At 45.9% G+C, this 24,293-nt stretch overlaps 2 protein-coding genes across 4 annotated transcripts in view; one reads left to right on the forward strand and one right to left on the reverse strand.

Annotated features, from left to right (window-relative positions):
* Window positions 1–232: 232 nt before the first annotated feature.
* On the reverse strand, window positions 233–15,042 carry LOC137562641 (zinc finger protein 268-like). Its single transcript, XM_068274171.1, has 4 exons — window positions 14,922–15,042; window positions 9,214–9,310; window positions 7,229–7,325; window positions 233–4,336 (listed from the first exon to the last, which is right to left on the reverse strand). Exon 4 carries the CDS (start codon window positions 4,154–4,156, stop codon window positions 2,183–2,185), a length of 1,974 nt encoding a protein of 657 aa, XP_068130272.1. The 5' UTR covers window positions 4,157–4,336; window positions 7,229–7,325; window positions 9,214–9,310; window positions 14,922–15,042; the 3' UTR covers window positions 233–2,182.
* Window positions 15,043–20,239: 5,197 nt separating this feature from the next.
* LOC137562642 (NACHT, LRR and PYD domains-containing protein 3-like) overlaps window positions 20,240–24,293 on the forward strand; it is a 158,170-nt gene continuing 154,116 nt past the window's right edge. Inside the window, exon 1 of one of the 3 annotated variants that reach the window (XM_068274176.1) lies at window positions 20,240–20,606. The gene's annotated coding sequence lies outside the window, so the exon portion shown is untranslated. The remainder of the gene's footprint in view (window positions 20,607–24,293) is intronic. The other 2 variants (XM_068274173.1, XM_068274175.1) reach the window with 2 other exon arrangements.

Consider the following 24,293-nt stretch of genomic DNA (forward strand, 5'->3'; position numbering starts at 1 on the left):
CCGCTCTGAGCTGCAGATCTCCGTCCCAAGCCTGACTCGGGATTACTGCTAAGGAGGTTAATAAGCCACGCCTTGTTCCAAGTCCTGTCACGTGACCAGCACACTTCCTCCTTCAACGGAACTTGGACACGACGTGGGACACAGCTGAAGCTCATTTAAGCAGACCAGGGCAGTTTCTAGGCTAAATTGCACCCAGTGTGAGGTTGTAAAAATCCCCCCCCCCCCCCCCGGACCCAAGTATAGGTGCCTGCAGTATAGGTTAGCCAGGTATAGGTAGCCAGGCATGGGTGCTCCCAGTATAGGTAGCCAGGCATGGGTGCTCCCAGTATAGGTAGCCAGGCATGGGTGCTCCCAGTATAGGTAGCCAGGCATGGGTGCTCCCAGTATAGGTAGCCAGGCATGGGTGCTCCCAGTATAGGTAGCCAGGCATGGGTGCTCCCAGTATAGGTAGCCAGGCATGGGTGCTCCCAGTATAGGTAGCCAGGCATTGGTGCTCCCAGTATAGGTAGCCTGGCATGGGTGCTCCCAGTATAGGTAGCCAGGGATGGGTGCTCCCAGTATAGGTAGCCAGGGATGGGTGCTCCCAGTATAGGTAGCCAGGGATGGGTGCTCCCAGTGTAGGTAGCCAGGCATGGGTGCTCCCAGTATAGGTAGCCAGGCATGGGTGCTCCCAGTATAGGTAGCCAGGCATGGGTGCTCCCAGTATAGGTAGCCAGGCATTGGTGCTCCCAGTATAGGTAGCCAGGCATGGGTGCTCCCAGTATAGGTAGCCTGGCATGGGTGCTCCCAGTATAGGTAGCCAGGGATGGGTGCTCCCAGTATAGGTAGCCAGGGATGGGTGCTCCCAGTATAGGTAGCCAGGGATGGGTGCTCCCAGTATAGGTAGCCAGGCATGGGTGCTCTCAGTATAGGTAGACAGGCATGGGTGCTCCGTATAGCTAGGCATGTGCTCCCAGTATAAGTTGCTAAGCAGCGGCGGAGGAGAGCGGGCAGGCATAGCGCTAAAACTCCCCTTCCGCAATACACGTTTCTTCAATCTTCCTCCCAGGCGCCCATCGCGACGTTGGTAACAGCGCCCCCCATGATGACATGCACAGCACAACAGATGCCTGGGAGGAAGGAGATTGAAGAAGCATGGATCGCAGAAGGTGAATTGTAAAGCTATGTCTGCCTGCTCTCCCCCACCTGCCACTCCGCCTGGTGCTCAGGGCGGTCGCACTGTCCGCACAGCCCTGGAAACGGGCCTGAAGCAGACGACAGCATGGGTGAGTTAACCCTCCCTCATCCACCCCCTCATGTGCTCTAACGATAGTTTTGAATCCGAGTGATTTCGAGTAGGAAGATACTCAAAATCAATTCGGAGTTAATTTGAAGCTCATCCCTGGCGGCACATACAGTATGTCAGCGGCCGGGCTGGCAGCCACTTGTATCCTGCTCGCTATCTGCACACTACTCTGGGCCTGCGTGGATAACCTCAAAAGCACCAGCCAGTGAGACCTAAGTTTCCTGTGTAAGATGCTGCCTGATTACTGAGGGAATTGCCTGTCATCTGTGACTTGCTTGTGCATGGCTGCAACACTACAGCATCATCCAGGCTGCACAGAAATGTGGACAGATACTATAAGTACTGAATCTGCATTAACTGGAGAGATCCATGCTTCCTGTGCAAGCTGTTGCATGCAAATCCTTGCATAGTTGAGCACTGTGCATTTTGATCTAGCTTAGCCACTGTCTGTGCTCGCTTGCTAAAGCACTGAAAAGAAAAAATTACTCCAAATTATTTACCGATTTAAGATACAGTACTATAGTATACTTTGTGAGTTTAAGTATCACAATTTCTGATATAGTAAACTTCTGAACTAGTAAACCACTTTTCCCAGCCCTTTAGAGTTTACTATCAAGGGGTCCTACTGTATGAGCACATCAACTGAAAAATATTTGTTTAATACGACAAAAACAAATCTCCTTCAGCACCTCTGCCACTGCTGGGTTGCAGTAAGAGAGTGATTTTCTGATCCACTGGGCAAAAAAGGTGAAACTTTTTTTTATATATATTATTAACGCACACCAAATAAAGGTTATATTTTAGATAATTTAGGACCCTCCCCTTGTGGGAAACGTGCTCGTAAATAAAGGATTTGAGATACCCGACTGGAATCTGGAGTACATCTCCTGCAGAGGATCAGAGCACACACGACTGTTCACCCATGTGGAGTGTCTGGTGTGCGGCAAGATCTGACTTCACCTTGAAACACTGGCCACACTGAGGACATAAAAATGGCCTCCGTTGTGTATCGTGAATCTTCTTGTGTTTGATCAAATATGTTTTGTGAACAAAAGATTTATCACATTGCGAGCATGCATATTCTTTCTCTCCGCTGTGAATCTTCAGGTGCTGGGTAAGATTGGTCTTCTTCGCAAAGTTCTTGTTACATTTAGGACAGCTAAATGGCTTTTCCCCTGTGTGAGTCCTCTGATGATCCTTGAGGAACCAAAGAGATCTGAAGGACTTGTCACATTCCGAGCATGAATACGGCTTTTTTTCCGAGTGAATCCACTGATGCCTTCTAAGATGGTCCTTGCGATTGAAACTTTGGCCACAGTCCGAGCAAGCGTATGGCTTCTCTCCTGTGTGCATCCTCTGGTGCGTGATGTACTGCGAGTCGGTTTTGAAACCTTTGCCGCATTCGGAACACAGGTAAGGTGTCTCTCCAGTGTGGGTCCTCTGGTGGATGAGGAGCACCCTCTTATGCGAGAAGCACTTATCACATTCGGAACAATGGAACAATCTCTCTCCAGTGTGAGTCTTCTGATGCTGCAGGAGCTCTGAATTCCGTCCGAATCGTTTATCGCATTCGAGGCATAAAAACGGCTTTACTCCTGTATGCGTCTTCATGTGGCAGTTGAGGATTGATTTTGATGCAAACCACATATCACACTCCGGACATGGAACGGGCTTCTCTCCCGTATGTGTCCTCATGTGCATGGTGAGCTCTGACTTCCATGAAAAGGACATATCACACTCTGGACATGGCAATGGCAACGCTCCTGTATGTATCTTCTGGTGTTTGAGAAGTTCTGACTTGGATTTGAAACATTCAGCACATTCAGGACAGGAAAATTTCTTCTCTCCCGTATGCGTCTTCAGGTGCATGATAAGCTCTGACTCCCATGAAAAGGACATATCACACTCCGTACACGACAATGGCTTTGCTCCCGTATGTATCTTCTGATGTTTGAGAAGTTCTGACTTGGATTTGAAACATTCAGCACATTCAGGACAGGGAAGTGGTTTCTCTAATGTATGTGTCCACAAATGCATGGTAATCTCTGACTTGCATGAAAAGGACATATCACACTCCGGACATGGCAAGGGCTTCGCTCTCGTATGTATCTTCTGGTGTTTGAGGAGTTCGGACTCGGATTTGAAACATTCAGCACATTCAGGACAGGAAAGTTGCTTCTCTTCCGTATGCATCCTCAGGTGCATGGTGAGCTCTGACTTCGATGAAAAGGACATATCACACTCCGTACACGACAATGGCTTTGCTCCCGTATGTATCTTCTGATGTTCGAGAAGTTCTGACTCAGATTTAAAACATTCAGCACATTCAGGACAAGGAAGTGGCTTCTCTTCTGTATGTGTCCACAAATGCATGGTGTGCTCTGACTTGCATGAAAAGGACATATCACTCTCCGGACATGACGATGGCTTTGCTCCCGTATGTGTCTTCTGGTGATCGAGAAGTTCTGACTCGAATTTGAAACATTCAGCACACTCAGGGCAAGGAAGTGGCTTCTCTTCCGTATGTGTCTTGAGGTGCATGGTGAGCTCTGACTTCGATGAAAAGGACATATCACACTCCGTACATGACAATGGCTTTGCTTCCATATGTGTCTTCTGTTGTTCGAGAAGTTCTGACTCGGATTTGAAACCTTCAGCACATTCAGAACAGGGAAGTGGCTTCTCTTCTGTATGTGTCCTCAAGTGCATGGTGAGCTCTGACTTGCATGAAAAGGACATATCACACTCCGGACATGACGATGGCTTCGCTCCCGTATGTGTCTTCTGGTGATCGAGAAGTTTTGACTCGGATTTGAAACATTCAGCACATTCAGGACAGGGATGTGGCTTTTCATCTAGGTCACTCATCATGGACCTGATAAGCTGTGAGTTTACAGCAAATCTTGTCTCAAACTCTGCGAAGGAGAGCGTCTTCTCTGTTCCAAGAATTCCCTGTACCTTCTGCAAGGACTGAATGGGTACCAAGACTTCTGAACCAAATCAGTACTCATGCGTATGTCTTTCTTCCCACCGTCCTGCTTGCAGCTCCACCTGTTAGAAACATAATACATATGCTTAGTGGAAGGGTAAATCAGAGTAAGATGGACATATACAGGCAGTGTGGGAAAGTGCAGTAAGATGAATGGTATGGTCCAGAAATACCATGTCACATGGATTTGAACAATTTCAAGGATAGTATTATATACAGGGGACGGTACGTCTATTAGGCCTCTTTCAGACAGACGTCAAGGTTGCAGAACTCAATGCATGACAGAGGAACACAGATGTGATGTCACACAGCAGGCAGTGCTAGCGGCGAGAACAAAGCTATTGGTTGTCGCTCAGCAAAGTCGATTGGCCTGGGCGGCCGTCGTTGGTCAGGGGTAGCTGTACACACAGAGGCCGTCATTATCAGCTGCCTCAGCCGACTTTAATCTAACATGTGTATGGGCCTTAAAGGGCTAAGTTGCCAACATTCCAGAAATATAAAACACACTAAAAACAGTTTAAAAATGGGATGTAGTGGTGGACTTACCTCCCAATAGAAAACATAAATGGCCTAATTAAAAAAAAAACATCATTAGAGCACACTCCACTGTGCGACTCGCTTCTCAGAGAGGCAGAGGCACCAAGCACAAACATACCACGATATAGTGACTGCTTTATTGCCTGATGAAGCGGGTTCTACCTGCAAAACATGTTGGACAGTGTAGTGGACGCCAATAAAGTTTTGATTTCTCTAATTAGGCCAATCCTGTCATCTATTGGGAGGTTTATGAGACCACCGACTCCAACGCCAGGTGGAGCCGGAGCAATTTTGGGTACCTGGAGTGGGAGTCGGTGATTTCATAAAACCGAGGAGTCGCATTATTTTTGTACCAACTCCACAGCCCTGGTAAGTATTAGACTAAGTTGTCGGAGTCAGTGGTTTCATAAACCGAGATGATTTTTGTACTGACTCCCCAGCCCTGATTTTTTTCTGACCATTTTCTCAAGGCGAACACTAAGAAGCCAGCGCAGGAGACTTGGGCGCAGCCGGCGCCAACCTAGGCCTTAATAGGCATTACGGCTATAGCGGCACACAGTGAGTAACTTCAGCGCCGTCAGAAGACGGAGCTGAAGTTACATTAAAAACACTGGAAGCTGAATTACATCATTCCCCACCATCCATGGCGGCCTGGAGGGGGAATAGTAATTAACAGGGCCGGGACTTGTGCGGCAGCAGGATCAGCCAGCCATATACCGGCTGTATCCTGCGCCTAAGTCTCCCGGCGCCGATTCTTCTTGTACACCCTTAAAACACACCAAATACTCATGAAATCCAAGGCAAAAGTACCAGTGACATCCAGGGTCTTCTGGCCTTGGCTTCTAGGCTTTCTGGAGGAGCGTCTCTGCAATTACAAAGAGGTGTGGCATACGCTGCCACTTCCCCATCCTGACACGGTTTTATATGATGGGGTTGTGGTCACACACATAGAGTATTGGTTAAGGGCTCTGCCTTTGACATGAGAGACCAGGGTTCGAATCCGGGCTAGGGTCAGCATCTATTCTGTAAGGAGTTCAAGGCAAGACTCCCTAACCCTGCAGGGTGGCCTACTGAGCATGTCCCAGTGGCTGCAGCTCTTGATTGCTTTGAGTCCGACAGGAGAAAAGCGCTATATAAATGATCGGATTATTATTTATTATTACACCTGCTCTGCTGTAGAAGAGCCTGGGAAAAATACAGGCTGTATGGCCATACAGCAGTAAGCCAGGCTCCTGTGGAAAGAGGCAAGGCACTCCACCTGGAGGACCCCATTACATGAGGTAGTTTTGGAAGTCTGAGGACAGCTCTTTGAGAAATTGATTCTAGGAAAATGACGTTCAAGAACCACTACGCATCTCAAAAATAAATAAATTATAAAATCTAAAATACATACATACAAGACATATTTTTATCCCAGAGTATAAAGCACAGAGCTAGTCCACTTGAGGTGACCCAGCAGGAAACCACATAGGGAACAGTTCTCCAGTCACAGTACCCTCTACAACTTGAAGAGTTCTAACTGGCTGAATAGTGTCGGCGTCCATGTAAAGAGAACTTGAAGTGAGAAGTATATAGAGGTTGCCATATTCATTTCCTTTTAAGCAATACCAGTTGCCTGGCTATCCTGCTGATCCTCTGCCTCTAATACTTTTAGCCATAAACCATGAACAAGCATGCAGCAGATCAGGCGTTTCTGACAATATTGTCAGATGTGACAAAGTTAGCTGCATGCTTGTGTCTGGTATGATTCAGACACTACTGAAGCCAAATAAATCAACAGGGCTGCCAGGCAACTGGAATTGTTTAAAAGGAAATAAATATGGCAGCCTCCATGTACTTCTCATTTCAGGTTCCCTTAAATCACATTAGCGAACTTCCCCTATGAGGTTTCCTGGTGGATTACCTAACTGCAAAATGCACTATAAAGTACCATTCTCCTATGTTGCTGTCATTCACAGTAAGTACAGTAGTAAAAATCTGCCAGGTTGTGGACTAGTCCATCTCCTCATGGGTGATTTTCTGTATTTCTTTTATTCTTTACAAAAACCCTCCATGGAAAGAAACTACACAAAGATGCCTCTTAACCTCCCTACTCGATTTCACACTATTTTGGCATTTGGGTTGAGTAACTTCTGTTCAGAAGGTGCTTTTCAAAATTAAAAAAAATCCTGAGGATCCCCTGTGAGGAGATGAACTAGTCCAAAACCAGTCAAACTTACTACCCTGAGTGACAGTGACATAGGAAAAAGTAAGTGACTTATAGTGCGTTTTATTCTATATGCAAAGAACAACTTACAACCTCTGTCTCTATAGCCAAAGGATCTACAGGAAGAACATCCCCTCTTGATCAACCTACAATCTTTTTGACTAGATTCAATGTTTTTAAAAATACCACACAGTGTAGGCCTGGTACACACCATGCAATTTCCACTTGTATCTATGTTCTCCTCGTGTTTGTGTGGGTTTCCTCCGAATGCTTTAGTTTCCTCAAGTAGCAAAGACAGCCATACTATCCTAGGGGGAAAAAAACACATATATAAGTAGATAACTCCTTATTCTACTTACATAACACATGTATTGTCCACGTTTTGATTTCACTGGAAGCTGAATTACATCATTCCCTACTATCCATGGCGGCCTGGAGGGGGAATAGTAATTAACAGGGCCGGGACTTGTGCGGCAGCAGGATCAGCCAGCCATATACCGGCTGTATCCTGCGCCTAAGTCTCCCGGCACCGATTCTTCTTGTACACCCTTAAAAAACACCAAATACTCATGAAATCCAAGGCAAAAGTACCAGTGACATCCAGGGTCTTCTGGCCTTGGCTTCTAGGTTTTCTGGAGGAGCGTCTCTGCAATTACAAAGGGGTGTGGCATACGCTGCCACTTCCCCATCCTGACACTGTTTTATATGATGGGGTTGTGGTCACACACAGAGTATTGGTTAAGGGCTCTGCCTTTGACATGAAAGACCAGGGTCGGAATCCTGGCTAGGATCAGCATCTATTCTGTAAGGAGTTCAAGGCAAGACTCCCTAACCCTGCAGGGTGGCCTACTGAGCGCGTCCCAGTGGCTGCAGCTCTTGATTGCTTTGAGTCCGACAGGAGAAAAGCGCTATATAAATGATCGGATTATTATTTATTATTACACCTGCTCTGCTGTAGAAGAGCCTGGGAAAAATACAGGCTGTATGGCCATACAGCAGTAAGCCAGGCTCCTGTGGAAAGAGGCAAGGCACTCCACCTGGAGGACCCCATTACATGAGGTAGTTTTGGAAGTCTGAGGACAGCTCTTTGAGAAATTGATTCTAGGAAAATGACGTTCAAGAACCACTACGCATCTCAAAAATAAATAAATTATAAAATCTAAAATACATACATACAAGACATATTTTTATCCCAGAGTATAAAGCACAGAGCTAGTCCACTTGAGGTGACCCAGCAGGAAACCACATAGGGAACAGTTCTCCAGTCACAGTACCCTCTACAACTTGAAGAGTTCTAACTGGCTGAATAGTGTCGGCGTCCACGTAAAGAGAACTTGAAGTGAGAAGTATATAGAGGTTGCCATATTCATTTCCTTTAAAGCAATACCAGTTGCCTGGCTATCCTGCTGATCCTCTGCCTCTAATACTTTTAGCCATAGACCATGAACAAGCATGCAGCAGATCAGGCGTTTCTGACAATATTGTCAGATTTGACAAAGTTAGCTGCATGCTTGTTTCTGGTATGATTCAGACACTACTGAAGCCAAATAAATCAACAGGGCTGCCAGGCAACTGGAATTGTTTAAAAGGAAATAAATATGGCAGCCTCCATGTACTTCTCATTTCAGGTTCCCTTAAATCACATTAGCGAACTTCCCCTATGAGGTTTCCTGGTGGATTACCTAACTGCAAAATGCACTATAAAGTACCATTCTCCTATGTTGCTGTCATTCACAGTAAGTACAGTAGTAAAAATCTGCCAGGTTGTGGACTAGTCCATCTCCTCATGGGTGATTTTCTGTATTTCTTTTATTCTTTACAAAAACCCTCCATGGAAAGAAACTACGCAAAGATGCCTCTTAACCTCCCTACTCGATTTCACACTATTTTGGCATTTGGGTTGAGTAACTTCTGTTCAGAAGGTGCTTTTGAAAATAAAAAAAAATCCTGAGGATCCCCTGTGAGGAGATGAACTAGTCCAAAACCAGTCAAGCTTACTACCCTGAGTGACAGTAACATAGGAAAAAGTAAGTGACTTATAGTGCGTTTTACTCTATATGCAAAGAACAACTTACAACCTCTGTCTCTGTAGCCAAAGGATCTACAGGAAGAACATCCCCTCTTGATCAACCTACAATCTTTTTGACTAGATTCAATGTTTTTAAAAATACCACACAGTGTAGGCCTGGTACACACCATGCAATTTCCACTTGTATCTATGTTCTCCTCGTGTTTGTGTGGGTTTCCTCCGAATGCTTTAGTTTCCTCAAGTAGCAAAGACAGCCATACTATCCTAGGGGGAAAAAAACACATATATAAGTAGATAACTCCTTATTCTACTTACATAACACATGTATTGTCCACGTTTTGATTTCAGTGGGTTTTATATAGTAAACTAGTTGACCTAAGCCAGTTTAAAAACGGGCTCTAGGTCTTTTCACGCCGCCACCAGTTAGTGCGCATGCACACGCACCCGCCCGCCACGCGCACCCATCCACCCAGCTCCCTGGCCCCGTCCTCCTGTCCCAATGGCTGTCCGTCCTGCACATGCGCAGTAACGCAACAAACGGACACAGGGACACCTGCGGTTTTATTATAGAGGATAAAGAGAATTCTGTTCCTAGCATTTGGCATCTTGATTCCCTCTAAATGAAGCCAATCCTGATGTCATTTCCTCCCTTACTTTTTTTTCTGCTCTCAGCCAATCCCTCAGCCCCGAACTGCTACTTATCCAATCAGTGAGGAGCAGGAATGTGGGAGGGGTGATGACAAGCTTTCTTCTTGTTGGCAATGGCAAAAATAGAGCCAGGCTGACTGAGAAAAGATTTATTACACCAGAAACATTTCTGAATAGATTGGAGCTCTTGCAATGCAGGGTAAGGTTGCAGGCTGCATATTAAAACACAGAGCAGTGGGTAAATGGAATTGCATTTTGTGGGTGACAATCCCTCTTTCAAGTTAACCACTTGAGGTCCGGCATCTAAACTCCCCTTAACCTCCCTGCCGTTCTATTTATCTGCTGCGCACGGCAGCGGGAGGGGTTTTTTTTTTGCCATTTTTTTTTTTTTAGCATGTAGCTAGCCTAGCTCATCATGTCACATGTCACTTCGGGTATCCTTTAATAGGACCCAGAAGCATGTCAGGTGCACAAAGACATGCCTCTAGGTCACTGTATCGCCGCTGACAGCCCCCTCCCCCGTGCTGCACACCCTTAAAGAGAGTCTGAAGCGAGAATAGATCTCGCTTCAGACCTCATAGCTAGCAGGGGCATGTGTGCCCCTGCTAAAACGCCGCTATCCCGCGGCTTAATGGGGGTCCCTGTCCCCCCAAATCGCCTCCGTAATGCGGGGGAGCGCTTCCTGGTTGGGGCAGGGCTAACCACCGCAGCCCTGCCCCACGCGCGTCTGTCAGCGCGTATCTCCGCCTCTCCCCCGCCCCTCTTAGTCTTCCTTCACTGAGAGGGGAGAGGCGGCGATGCACGTCTGATAGACGCGACTGGAGGCAGGGCTGCAGCCGTTAGCCCTGCCTCCAGGAAGAAAAAAAAAGCGACCAAGTCTGCGACCAAGGTTTGCGGGGGGTGGGTTGGGGGTGAAGGGACCCCCGTTAAGCCGCGGGATAGCGTCGTTTTAGCAGGGGCACACGTGCCCCTGCTATATATGAGAGCTGAAGCGAGATTTAGTCTCGCTTCAGTGTCTCTTTAAAGAGACACTGAAGCGAAAAAAAAAATATATGATATAGTGAATTGGTTGTGTACTATGAATAATTACTAGAAGATTAGCAGCAAAGAAAATATTCTCATTTTTATTTTCAGGTATATAGTGTTTTTTCTAACATTGCATCATTCTCTAATATGTGCAGATTACACAACACTCAGCATTCAAAATGATTATTTCAGAGCAGTCTGTGAACTAATGACCTCTCTTCTGGCAGAGAAAAAGTAAATAGTTCAATAACAGTTGAGATAATAAAAGTCAGAAGACAGCCCTCTCCACGACTTTCAAAGTCATAGAGCTTAATGGCTTTTTTTCATAGAGATAACAACTGGAGTTTCTTAACTCTTCCTGTACTGGAAACAATTAGACTGATGTATCTGATCTTAATGTTTTATTTCTTAGCTGTACTACACATACAAATCATAATATTAAAATAAAAAAATTCGCTTCAGTGTCACTTTAAAAGATCGTCAGGCTAGCGTCAATCTGCTTCACGCTAGCCTGCTTTATTTATGTGTCTTTGTGCATATGACATGCCTCTGGGCCCTATTAGGACTTCAGTATGCCGCCTCGGGTTCACTTTAAAGGGGAACTGAAGTAAGAGGTATACAGAGGCTGCCATATTTATTTCCTTTTAATCAATACTAGTTGCCTGGCAGCCCTGCTGGTCTATTCCTCTGCAGTAGTATCTGAATAAAACCAGAAACAAGCATGCACCTAGTCTTGTCAGATCTGACTTTAAAGTCTGAACCACTGAAACACCTGATCTGCTGCATGCTTGTTCAGGGGCTATGGCTAATAGTATTAGAGGCAGAGGATCAGCAGGGCTGCCAGGCAACTCGTATTGCTTAAAAGGAAATAAACTTGACAGTCTCCATATACCTCTCTCTTCAGTTTCCCTTTAAGGACCAAAGCAGTTTGAAAAATGTATAGGTCCCCCGTTTAGATAGCCAGGCATAGGTATCCACTGGATAGGTAGGTGTCCCCAGTAAAGGCATAGGGCATTACTCAACTCCCCAGCTCCAGTGACGAGCAGCTTTTCAAGCCTCCGCTCATCATCCAGCCTCGCACTGCCGCTAAGTTCCGGGTCCCCGGCTTGATGATGCCATCAAGCCGGAACTCGACACTAGAGGCAGTGCGACGCTGGATGCTGGGCAGAGCGGAGGGGAAGTAACGATCACTAGAGGAACGTCAGGAGAGGTGAGTGGATCCTCCTTCTTCCTCCTGCCACCGCCGATCGGCAGCAATCGTAGTGATCATGTGACCAGAAGCCAATCACCATGGCTCCTGATCAGTGAGGGGAGATGTCAGCTGTCACATGACATCCTAATCTCCTCTCTCAGGTGCATGCGATCGTGTCGGGACTTCAAGGACGTTACAGTTACGTCCTGTCACCAGCAGGCAACCACACAGAGGACGTAACTGTAATAATCTGAATAATAATAATCCGAACATTTGTATAGCACTTTTTTTTCCTGTCGGACTCAAATCGCTCAAGAGGCCACCCTGGGACGCACTTAAGAGGCCACCCTGCAGTGTTATTTTTGCCTTGAACTCCTTACTGAATAGATACTGACCCTAGCCAGGATTCAAAACCTTGTCTCCCAAGTCAAAGGCGGTGCCCTTAACCAGTACACTATCCAGCCAACTGTAACGTCCTTGGTCCCAAAGGGGTTAATAGGCTTGGCCCTAGACTACAATGGACATATGACTATGGTAGGGATTGAGCATTGTACACATAGAGCCACTTCTGTCACCAAGCAGGGATCAGTACTCGATCCCTTGAATGACAGTGTTGTGCTAACGCTGTACAGATCACTCCGCCTCCAGGCTAGTGAGGCGCATGTAGCTATGGGGGGGGGGGGGGGGCGGAGGGATAACAAACAGCAAGCGACGGAGCTGAATCCAGCAGGCGGGAGAGTGGTGAAAACAATGCGATTGGAGATCGCTAAAGATCTGGCAGACATGTTGCAGCCGCTGTACAAAAGCTGGATTGCTCACCCAAGGCAGTTTTTAATCAGCCGCCGTGGCTGAGTTTAATCCAGCGGCTGTACGTAGCTTTAGAGTGTGAGCCCAGTGTTCTCCCCAGGACCAAACAAGTGGGCGGGCCGCCCAGGTAAACTCAATTACCGCCCGGCTGCTTTTCCTGGCTGTCATCCCGAACCCGGCTGTCAGGATGTGCTGGGCTCTCTTGAGGAAAAAAAGCAAGCAGCGCTGTTCTAAATCCAATGCCCTGCTCAGCTCTGTGCACGAGATCTCGCTCTTCCCGGCGAGCTCGTGCCTTCATTGGCTCAGTGGCAGAAAGAGGCGGGGCATTAATGCGAGGCTCAGCCATCAGACTGCAGAGGCGCGCGATACAGGCTGTCTTCTGCGTGCACGGACACTGACTGTGTTGTGTTCCCTGCCTCAAGCTTGTAAGCATGTGCTCACGGTTTTGCAGGGCGGCTGTCGGCTGAATGTTACTTCATCTTTGCATGATAGTACCGGCAGGTGGGGGTAGTTGGGGGTCGCGTAATTGCAGACAGTGTGCAGGGGCCATATGTAATCCCCACCATAATAATAGTCACATTTACCTATTAATCTAAGGTCAATTTTGTGTGGGGGAATAACATTGATTTTACACTGTTTTTGGTATGTGGTAGGATATATGAATATTCATAGGAAGCGTGGACAGATTATACAAACTTCATGCAGTGATGTGGCCAAGGTTTAAACTGCTGCGATGTGAGCATGCTACACATAGTGCTGCCCTATACTGGAGCGAAATACTTTTAATGCTGAAACAGAAGTTCTGCTAATCCGCTTCTTAAATGTGATTATCATTTAAAGTGTTCTTTGGCAATGGACTGAATAGCTATTGTAAATGGCTCACCAACCCCCTTCCCCCCTCCCCCAAGGAAATATACATATGAAATAACAACAGGCAACGGAAATTAAAAAAATTAAAAAATACACAATGATTTTAAAGAGAAAAAAAAGCTGCTAAAAAATACAACTGAAAATGTAGAATGCATGAAACATAAAGGACAAGGGGGTTGATTTATTAAAGGATATAGCACAAGCAACCTCCTGTTGCTCGCAAATAAATCAATGCAACTTAATTTTATTTCCCTACACGCTACGCGCGATAGTTTCAACATAGCTTGCGTAACTAAGCAACGGCCACAGCTTACAAAAGCCATGTGGTAGTGATGTATCCGACCATTTTAATAAACATCACTACCGTGCAGCTTTTGTGAGCAGCGGCTGTTGCTTAGTTATGCATGCTACGCTAACACTAGAGTGCGTAGCGTGCAGGAAAGCAAATTTAAGTTGCGCTGATTTATTAGCGCGAACAGGAGGTTGCTTGTGCTATTTCCTTTGATGAATCAAAGCCAAGGAGTCATATTCAGCGTTCCCCCCGGGCTCTTTTAGCTGGGTGCTCCACCCGACGATCATCGACTCGCCTCCTTATCCGCCTCTTATGTTGTAAGCAGAGTTGCGCAGAGAAGCGCCGAACCTGCATTCTCCACCACCCGGCTACTTTTTCATGCCACCCGGCTGGAAAAAAATTCTGGGGAGAACACTGGAGCCCCTCTGAGGGACTGTTAGTGCCAACACTATATATAGTTTGTACAACGCTGTGGAAGATGTCAGCGCTATATAAACACTAAATAATAATTATAATATTCAGATCTTGACATCAATCAGATATAGAAGAAAGCTAGCATACACACGTATGCGATTTTTTTAAAATTACGAAAAGATTTCCAATAATTTCCCCAATAATGTATCAATCAGAAATGGATCAAAAGGACATACAGACGCAGTATTTCAATTGATATTTCCCAACATGTCCGATCTGCTTCTGATTGAGAAAGAGATCGATTTTGAGCAAGGGATGGTTATCAATTAGATTATCTATATATCTATATATAGATAGATAGATAGATAGATAGAGAGAGAGAGAAAGAGAGATATATAGATATTTTATTCTTTTTCCCCCAGTCTTCCTTTTTCCCTTTGGAAATAGTATCTGAAGTGAAACTTGCATAGCATACATTTAGCCTAGCCTCAGTCTGATGTCTGCACAGGCATCTCCTGGCTGAACTGATCCTCTAACACTACAAGTCTATAAGCCTAATAATATCATTAGATTGCAGCAGTCAGTGCAGCGATGCAGCTGGCAGATAAATCCTGTGAGATACTCACGTGTTGTGTGAGGATTACAGGAGTCCAGAGACCACCAGAGTCTCTGCTGCATCTTCTGCAGACCCCCAGTGCGGAGTCTGACTGACTGTAATTATTGTACAGCGTCCCAACCAAGCAGCAAGCATGGGGACTGCCGGAAGCAGGAAGTACACAGACAGGAAGCTACAGCTCTGTGCTCTCACTTCTCCCCTCCTTCCAGTTCAGGGCACTGAGGGCAGAGCATACACTTGTGTGTTGAGATGCATGTGCGTGTCCACTGAAAGCAGTTTATTCTACGGCTATATGAAACACCTAGTCTGTCAGTCAGATTGCTCAGCAAGCTCATCCTGAACTTCTAGGAGTGTGTAAATGGCTGAAAGAGACCAAAAAGCGTTACTAAAAATGCTTTGTAAAATAGGTGTTTGCCTTCTTCCAAGGCTAGGATTACAATCTATTTTTACTGACCTGGGTCTTCTTCCAGCCTCTAGCTGCGTTTCAGTCCCTTGCCGCCAGGGCCGGACCGAGGCAGAGGCGACAGAGGCTCCAGCCTCGGCGCAGTGTAAGAGGGGATGTACAACTCAATCAGCTATCATTCCCCTATTGTGTTTGAAGCAGAGAGAAATATGAAAAGGGGATACATGGCAGTGACTGCAAGCCAGATAACTAGATATTAAGGTGTTGGGGGCCCTGGCTTAATTGTCCCTCTTTCTCATCTCAAAAAGTTGGGAGGTATGCTACAGGTCGCCGCTTCTGCACCAGCCCGTGCACCATGTAATCTGGCTCATGCTACGCAGGTGCAGTATGCGCAAGATGACATGGACGCGCGGGCATGATGAGTGGCGGCAGGGCGCCAATCATTATGAGTGGACAGTGGGATACCAAGGAGGAGGGACGTGGAGTGACTGACATGGCTACTAGGGGCTGGAACGAGCCCCAGGTCAGTAAAAATAGATTGTAATCCTAGCCTCGGAAGTCCTTTAAAACAGAAGGTATTTGACTCTCAATAACATCCGCATGGAAAATTATCGCTCCACCCACTATCTCTGATATTAAAATCAAAACAGTTAACGGCGTCTCTCAGGGATACAGAGACAAAATTCCATAAGATACGGGATCCATGGACGCAGTTCTCCAGATAATATGCCTCCTTGACTCTGATATCTTAAACCTCTAATTCTAGATCTAATGTCTGGAGGTCCATGCAGAGGAATCGAGGCTACCCCCATTGTTTTCTACTAGCTGACGATCTGTGCAAACTATCTGATCGCTGTGACTCATTACTTTCCCCATCCTTATCTTCCTAGATTATCTCCTCTACAATACAAGGTTCCCTATCTTGTCTCTTGCTGGGTACACACTATGAGATTTTATGGTCGATTTACTGTCAGATCGATTATTTCCAACATGTTCGATTTGCTTTCCGACAGATTTCCGAGCATTTTCCGATCTATTTCCTATTGAGGTTAACAGGAATCGATTGGAAAATGCTCGGAAATTGATCGGAAAGCAAATCGAACATGTTGGAAATAATCTATCTGACAGTAAATCGACCATAAAATCTCATAGTGTGTACCCAGCATTACATCATCCCAGAAATTTTTGATAGAGATGACCTATTCCACTTCCACATAGGGAACCTACCAGAGTCTGACACATTAGACTGAAGATAATGTTAATTTTTCTTTGGTATTATCCTGTTTATCTTAGTTGATAATTGTCAACCAACCAAACATTACTCATCTTTGACTTTAAGTCTACTCTGGAAGTATTTGTATCTTTACAAATGTTGGATGATGTGATATTGTTTTATTCTTAAACTATAAACAATAAAAAATAGTGTTACAAAAAACAGAAGGTATTTGCAATTATTCAGGTTGGAGTGAGCATATGATGTCTCCCACGATGCATCACTGCTGAATATGCAAATCATCCTTTGTTGTCCCTGTAAGCTAAACAAAAACATCGCCAGATCCACTGGAATGCAATGATGTTTCCGCTTGTTAATATTACATAGCCAAAGTAAGCCGACATGCAGGCACACACTGTTTCAGACTGGTTGATGCTCATCAGTACATGGCATGGATAAATATGGCTGTTTGGGGTAGGACTTGAAACACCTAGAGTGTTTCAAGTGCGCGTGTGATATCACAAGTCTTTCAGATCCCTCCGTGTCCCCTCGATTGTGGCACTGCCCTCTCCCAGAGATCAGCCACTAGAACTCCATTTGTGGGCTATTGTGCATGCACAGTGGTCCCGTCCACACACCTTATCGGTTACATTCCCATTGCCAGAAGTGTTCTACAAAATAGCTTACCGTGCAGGCACACATCGCTCCCGGTAATGAGAGCGCAATCATGGAGACACACGGATGGGCCGCGCATGTGCTGTAGCCCACAACTGGAGTTCTAGTGGCAGTTCTTATGGAGGGGGCAGCGGCACAATGGAGGGGGACCTGAAAGACTACAGGGGACTATACGAAGGCAAGTAAAGGTCTTTCTTGGGCCAATTCAGGTGGGCTATAAAGAGGCACCACAGTGACTTATACTAAAATGTAGTAAATTATTCAGTGTTAGGGATACAACTAGGATACCCACTTTTATTTTAATTTACCCTGGTTTCAGCATCAGAAACACTTCCTTTACCTATATATTGTTGTTTATTAGTATGCAGCAGCGACCTCCCAGTGATGTTTGGTTTAGGGCTGTTTGGCTATGTGAAATTTTCCCAGTGCACTCTGGGAGACCGGGTATTGTTTCTGCTGGGTTCGGATAGCACAGTACTCAAACATTCCGCAGTGATGCACCTGTCAGTAGTTATGTGATACATTTTAGAATGTAAATCAGGGTAAGGAAAGGGTGAGGAAAAAATTCACAATTGCTGAATAGTGGCTAAATAATTTATCAATAAAAAAATGGACAATTTAATTAATTACGTTTTTGTCAATACAGTTCCTCTTTAGGCCACACTTTTTTTGTGTTGCGTTACCTTTTCTGCAGGGTAGGATAACACAACAGCAAAGAAAGTGTATGGGGCCCTGTACACTATCCGCTTCGGGTTGCATCAGAAGTATCTGATTCACTGCTTAGTCGACAGCGTGTTACCGTGCGACTTCCGCTGTGACGCAGCGGTGGTGGACTGCATTGAAGTCAGTGCGTGATGCAAAGAAATTACATTTGTTGGCGGCAACGGTGCATCGCACATGCACAGAATGGCGCAAATAAGATGAGGAAGCTGGGAATCCCAGTGACGTACTTCCTGCCCAGCAGGGTATATGTCACTGGGCAAGGGGCGGCGAAAGGTGTGCGTGCGGCGTGCGGGGGATGGTGCTATGCATATGACCCTGTCGGCGCACTCAGGGTCATATGAATCATTGTTTGGCGTTGCGGTGAGATATTAGGGGCGGCGCATTGCAAAACCGGCTTCAAGTGCAAATCCCTGAATGAAAACAGGCTTAAAGTGCACCTGAACTGAGAGGGATATGGAGGCTGCCATATTTATTTTCTTTTAAATCAAACCCGGGAGGCTTGCAATGCACTATTCTTGATACTTACCTCAGGAGAGGGAAGCCTCTGGATCCTAAAGAGGCTTCCCATGCTCCGCAGCCCCGTTCCAGAGCTGGGATTGCGGAAGAGTGTCCTCCCGGTGCACGCGCTCTAGCACCATCCTGCTCGGGCTATGACAAAAATAGCAGAGCCCAATCTGGTCCATGTTACTGAGCAGGCAGCAGTGTAATAACACAGACTGGTCCGGCCCCACTTTTTATGAAAAAAACTGATTGGGGCGGTGCTTGCTAGTGCAACCTGGCCCCCAAAAGCCTCACCCCTCAGTCACGTGTACACTTCTGGACAGGAAATATGCTACTGGAAAATCAGCATTTGCACATCACAAACGCAAAAAATATTCAAAGTGTTCGTGTTAGCCTTGACTTGCATTGCTTTAGGTACCGTGCGCATCCCACGACAGCACACTGCAGCCTCTGTGTCAGCCGGACCATTTATGCTCATCGCAGGCGGCTTGGAGCACACTAGGCAGAATCGCTAGGGTTTTTGCCACTAATAAAAGTCTATCGGCCGCCTGTAAAATGTATATACTGTATGTGTGTTTTCTATTGTGCGTTTTTGAAAAAAGCACAACTTGCTGCATACTTTTCAAAAACGCATGTAAAACGCACACTATGTATCTCAGGCGGAATTGCGATTCAGCAATCGCTAGCGTTCAGCGCGAACGCTAGCGACTGCTAGTGGAAAAGGGCCCTCAATGGAGACACAGAGGTTTTACGTTTTTCATACTTTTTTTTTTTTTAAATACAAATATGATACTGTAATTTACTCCATTGTTTAGGGAAAATAATAAAAAATGCAAACGCACCAAAAACGCGTGAGAAAACGCATACAAAAACAGCAAAAAATGTAAAAAGCACAATGCAGAAAACACATGGTTTTCTGTACTGCAAAGTGTGCTTCCAGCCACAAAGTTTCTCCCTGTGCAGCTATTCCTGCACACAGCATGCAAAAGAATGCAGCTGGCCTGCAAATATGCGCTAGATGACCGGGAGCGGACACTAGGTAGTATACTACCGCGCATAGCCGGTGTAATATCAGATAGTGCAGCCCGGAAGCAGCCTTCGTCACTGAGTATCACGCATGCTCAGTGGGAAGTTAGATATTATTTCCCTGAAATATCTCCGCTTCCACACCTCCTACACTCCTGAAATTTTCAGGGTAGGGAGGGGACCCCCCGATCTAGCTCTGTGCCGAATTGGGCACAGAGCCCCGCTGGTTCCCGAGATTGATTACAGCAAACCTATCTCGGGAACTATCGGGGTTTAGGGGCTGCAATTCGGCACAGAGCTAGATCGGGAGCTCCCCTCCCTACACTGAAAATTTCGAGAGTGTATGTGGTGCGGAAGCGGAAATATTTAGGATGTTTTATGTGACTGCACAATTTAATGGAATGCAGGCTCCTACTGCGGCGCATTAATAACTGCGCGTGCGGGCTGCACTCTATGTCATTATACCAGCCCTGTGTCCTAACTGCGCATGCGGGGCTGCACTATCTGTCAGTACACCCGTGTAATGAAAATCCTGCCCCCTGCTGCTACATCACTGCGCATCATCACATGCTTGCACAGTGTATTCTCAATTATACAGTAGTTTACCTCTAAATTATTTCATTTGTAGGCCTCCAACACACCCCAGATTTTGAAGGTATGGAGGGGGACCCCCTGAGCTACCTGTGTGACAAATTTCAGCCCTGAAGCCCCATTGGTTCACATTTCATATCTCGGATACCAGTGGGACTCGGGGTCTGCAATTTGACACAGACTTAGCTTTGGGGAGTGCAGGAGGCATAGCTGCAGAGATATCAGCAGCACATATCAGCAGCCATGACGTAGCAGGAGGACAAGTATCCTGCTGTGCATGTTCGATAACACGTGCTGACGTAGTAGCAAAACGTGTCGGGCAGCAGAGAAAGTTATTACACTGGACGTTCCAGAGAAGCCATGCAAGTTACCGTAATTACCAGAAGTTCGAGGTGGGCGGAGCTAAGCTGGACATATTCAGGCCACGTCTTCTGATAGCATCTGAAAGTAACCAGAAGCGGTACCTGTCTGCTTTTGCAGCCTCCGTAGAAGCATGTGAAACAGCCATCAGCACCCAGCTGGCATCCACCCTTCAAATTGTCACTCCACTTGCATTTGCATCGGTATGTTGACAACTTTTATTGCAATTGCTGTACAGCCTTTTGAAGACAATCACGAATTAATTATGAATAAATAGATCGCCAGCAATGCCGAACTTTGCCTTCTACCACTATACAGTTTATGTTTATGCTCTGGTCAGCGCACGCATGGAGCAGCCAAAGAGGCGCTTCTACTGAGCTTCTGCGTCTCGTTCAAGCGCTGTGGCTTTTTTTCCCCCCAAGAATGCCAGCATTTAATAGCTAAGCTTTTATGGTGTTTGAAGGCTTTTAAAGGCTTTCAGGAAAGCATTATGTTTTCTGGGCTTTTGCAGGAAATATAGGGAAAGGCTGCAGGGGCGTAGCAATAGGGGGTGCAGCGGTAGCGACCGCATCGGGGCCCTTGGGCCAGAGGGGCCCCGAAGGGCCCTCCCTCAACTACAGTATTAGTTCTCTATTGGTCCTGTGCTCATAATAATCACTTCTATATATACATTGAGTAGTGGTAAACATTAACAAGCTCTTCCCCATCCCCTTCTTACACCTCTGACACTGTAGTTGCCATTGGCAGGTTTTGGTGCGCCGTATCAATTGTTATGTATAGAGTGCCTGGGGGGCCCCATTGTAAAACTTGCATCGGGGCCCACAGCTCCTTAGCTACGCCACTGAAAGGCTGGACTTTTATGGGCTTTCAGTGGCATTTGCTGGCTTTCAAGCGCCTTCTAGAAGCTGCATGTTGCTTTTGGGACAAGACAAAGCTCCGGGATCAACTGCCAGGCTATCATGAAAGCCTGCAAGAGCTTGTACTAAACGCCCCCACTCACTTGCGTGGGACAGCGGTAGATCCCTCTTTCTCCCTCATTTGTCCCTCTCAGTTCTGATGTACAGATCTGTATAAATATACTGTATGTATTTTATTTACTGAAAAATGTGTTTAATTGATGTTTAATATTTTCCAATGTTATTATTATAAAGGAAAATGAAGCAGGATATACAGTTGTGTTCAAAACTATTCAACCCCCACTGAAATTAGGGGTTTTGGCCAGTTTGACATTGATTTTGATCGTTTCAGTCATCTTGTTTACATTTAAATCAAAGAGGCAGTTGTAAGTCAGACAAATATAACATTTATAATGAACTAACCACAAATGTCTTTTCTGTGCTCTAATCATTATCAGTTTAATTCACCCCCCAAGTGACATTCATTCTTAGTACTTAGTACAACATCCTTTTCCAGTTATAACAGCTGTTAAACGTGAAGCATTGCTTGACACAAGTGTCTTGCAGCGATCTACAGGTATCTTAGCCCATTCTTCATGGGCAAAAGCCTCCAGTTCAGTCACATTCTGAGGCTTGCGCGCTGCAACTGCTTTCTTTAAGTCCCACCAGAGGTTCTCAATTGGATTTAGTATGGTGACTGCGATGGCCACTCCAAAATGTTCCAGCCTTTAAATCTGCAACCAGTGGCGTAGCAATAGGGGGTGCAGAGGTAGTTACCGCATCGGGGCCCTTGGGCCAGAGGGGCCCTCCCTCAAGCACAATATTAGCTCTCTATTGGTCCTATGCTGGTAATAATCACTTTTATATATGCTTTTAATAGTAGTAATCATAAACAAACTGTCCCCCATCCCCGTCTTTCACCTGTTACACTGTGGTTGTCCTTGGCAGGTTTTGGTGCGCCGTATCAATTGTTATGTATAGAGTGCTTGGGGGGGGGGGGGCATGTAAAACTTGCACCGGGGCCCATAGCTCCAAAGCTACGCCACTGTCTGCAACCATGCTCTAGTGGACTTGGAGGTATGCTTGGGATCATTGTCCTGTTGAAAGGTCCAACGTCTCCCAAGCCTCAGGTTTGTGATGGACTGCATCACATTTTCATCCAATATCTCCTGGTACTGAAGAGAATTCATGGTACCTGAAGCCTCCCTGTACCTGCAGAAGCAAAACAGCCCCAAAGCTGTTTTTAGTCATACATTTTTGACTTTTTTCATATAATAATAAATAAATTGCTATTTTTGGGAAATTAAGCAGTTTCCATGATTTTTTCTTAATACAACAGTGTGCGGCTATAGACGGGTGTCTGTGTAGTTGTGTGGTTCCTGGGACTCTGTCTTACCAGTGCTGGCACCTATTGAGGTAAACTGCATATAGAACAGAAGTGTTATTATTAACAAAAGTTTTAGGATAGTGTTCTGTGGACTGATGAAACAAAATTAGAACTGTTTGGGCCCATGGATCAACGCTATGTTTGGAGGAGGAAGAACAAGGCCTATGAAGAAAAGAACACCTTGCCTACTGTGAAGCATCAATCATGCTTTGGGGCTGTTTTGCTTCTGCAGGTACAGGGAGGCTTCAGGTACCATGAATTCTCTTCAGTACCAGGAGATATTGGATGAAAATGTGATGCAGCCCATCACAAACCTGAAGCTTGGGAGACGTTGGACCTTTCAACAGGACAATGATCCCAAGCATACCTCCAAGTCCACTAGAGCATAGTTACAGAATAAAGGCTAGAACATTTTGGAGTAGCCATCGCAGTCACCAGACTTAAATCCGATTGAGAACCTCTGGTGGTGGGACTTAAAGAAAGCAGTTGCAACGCACAAGCCTAAGAATGTGACTGAACTGGAGGCTTTTGCCCATGAAGAATGGGCTAAGATACCTGTAGATCGCTGCAAGACACTTGTGTCAAGCTATGCTTCACGTTTAAAAGCTGCTATAACTGGAAAAAGATGTTGTACTAAGTACTAATGCTGGGAATACACAATTTGTTTTTGCCTTCGTTTCGATTGTGCCTTTTGTCCTTTTCGATCCCGAAATAATCGATCGTATGGTCAATATCACCACCCACTTTTTTTTTTTTTACGATTCTGATGGTTTCGTTTTTCCAATGATCGAAGGCTGCAAAGAAACGAAACGTAGTACAGGGACGGACGGCATAAACGAATATATAATCGATCTGAACAGCCATCAAGCCTACCAATGGCTCGATTAGATGGATAAAGAGAGATAATATCAAACATGTTCGATCACTAGTCGTTCGTTTTTGGGGTCTATTAATCGAAACTATAATGAGATTATGACTATTTTCACATACGTTTTCAACACTCGATTCGTTTACCGAACGAATCGAAGGCTAAAACGAAGGCAAAAACGAAACGTGTATTCCCAGCATAAGAATGACTTAGGGGTTGAATAAAACTTATAATGATATGAGCACAGAAGACATTTGTGGTTATTTCATAATAAATGTTATGTTATATTTGTCTTACTTACAAGTGCCTCTTTGATTTAATTGTAAACAAGATGACTGAAATGATCAAAATCAATGTCAAACTGGCCAAAACACTCAATTTCAGTGGGGGTTAATTAATTTTGAATACAACTGTAAAGGACCAGTGTGGTCTTAAACAGCCCGTGGCAGGCAGGAGGTGCCCTCGCCGCCGCTCCGCAGGCTCCCGCTGGTCTCCGGTGCCCGACCCGACCTGGCCAGGCCGGCTGCCAGGTCGGGCTCTTCTGCGCTCCAATGCCCGGCACTTCTGCGTCCCACGCGGGCGCGCTGACGTCATCGGACGTCCTCGGGGCTGTACTGCGCATGCGCAGTAGTTCTGCGCCTGCGCAAAACAGCCCGGCGCACGTCCGATGACGTCAGCGCGCCCGCGTGGGACGCAGAAGTGCCGGGCATTGGAGCGCAGAAGAGCCCGACCTGGCAGC

This window comes from Hyperolius riggenbachi, chromosome 3, assembly GCF_040937935.1.
Source record: "Hyperolius riggenbachi isolate aHypRig1 chromosome 3, aHypRig1.pri, whole genome shotgun sequence".
In the NCBI taxonomy this organism is placed as follows: domain Eukaryota; kingdom Metazoa; phylum Chordata; class Amphibia; order Anura; family Hyperoliidae; genus Hyperolius; species Hyperolius riggenbachi.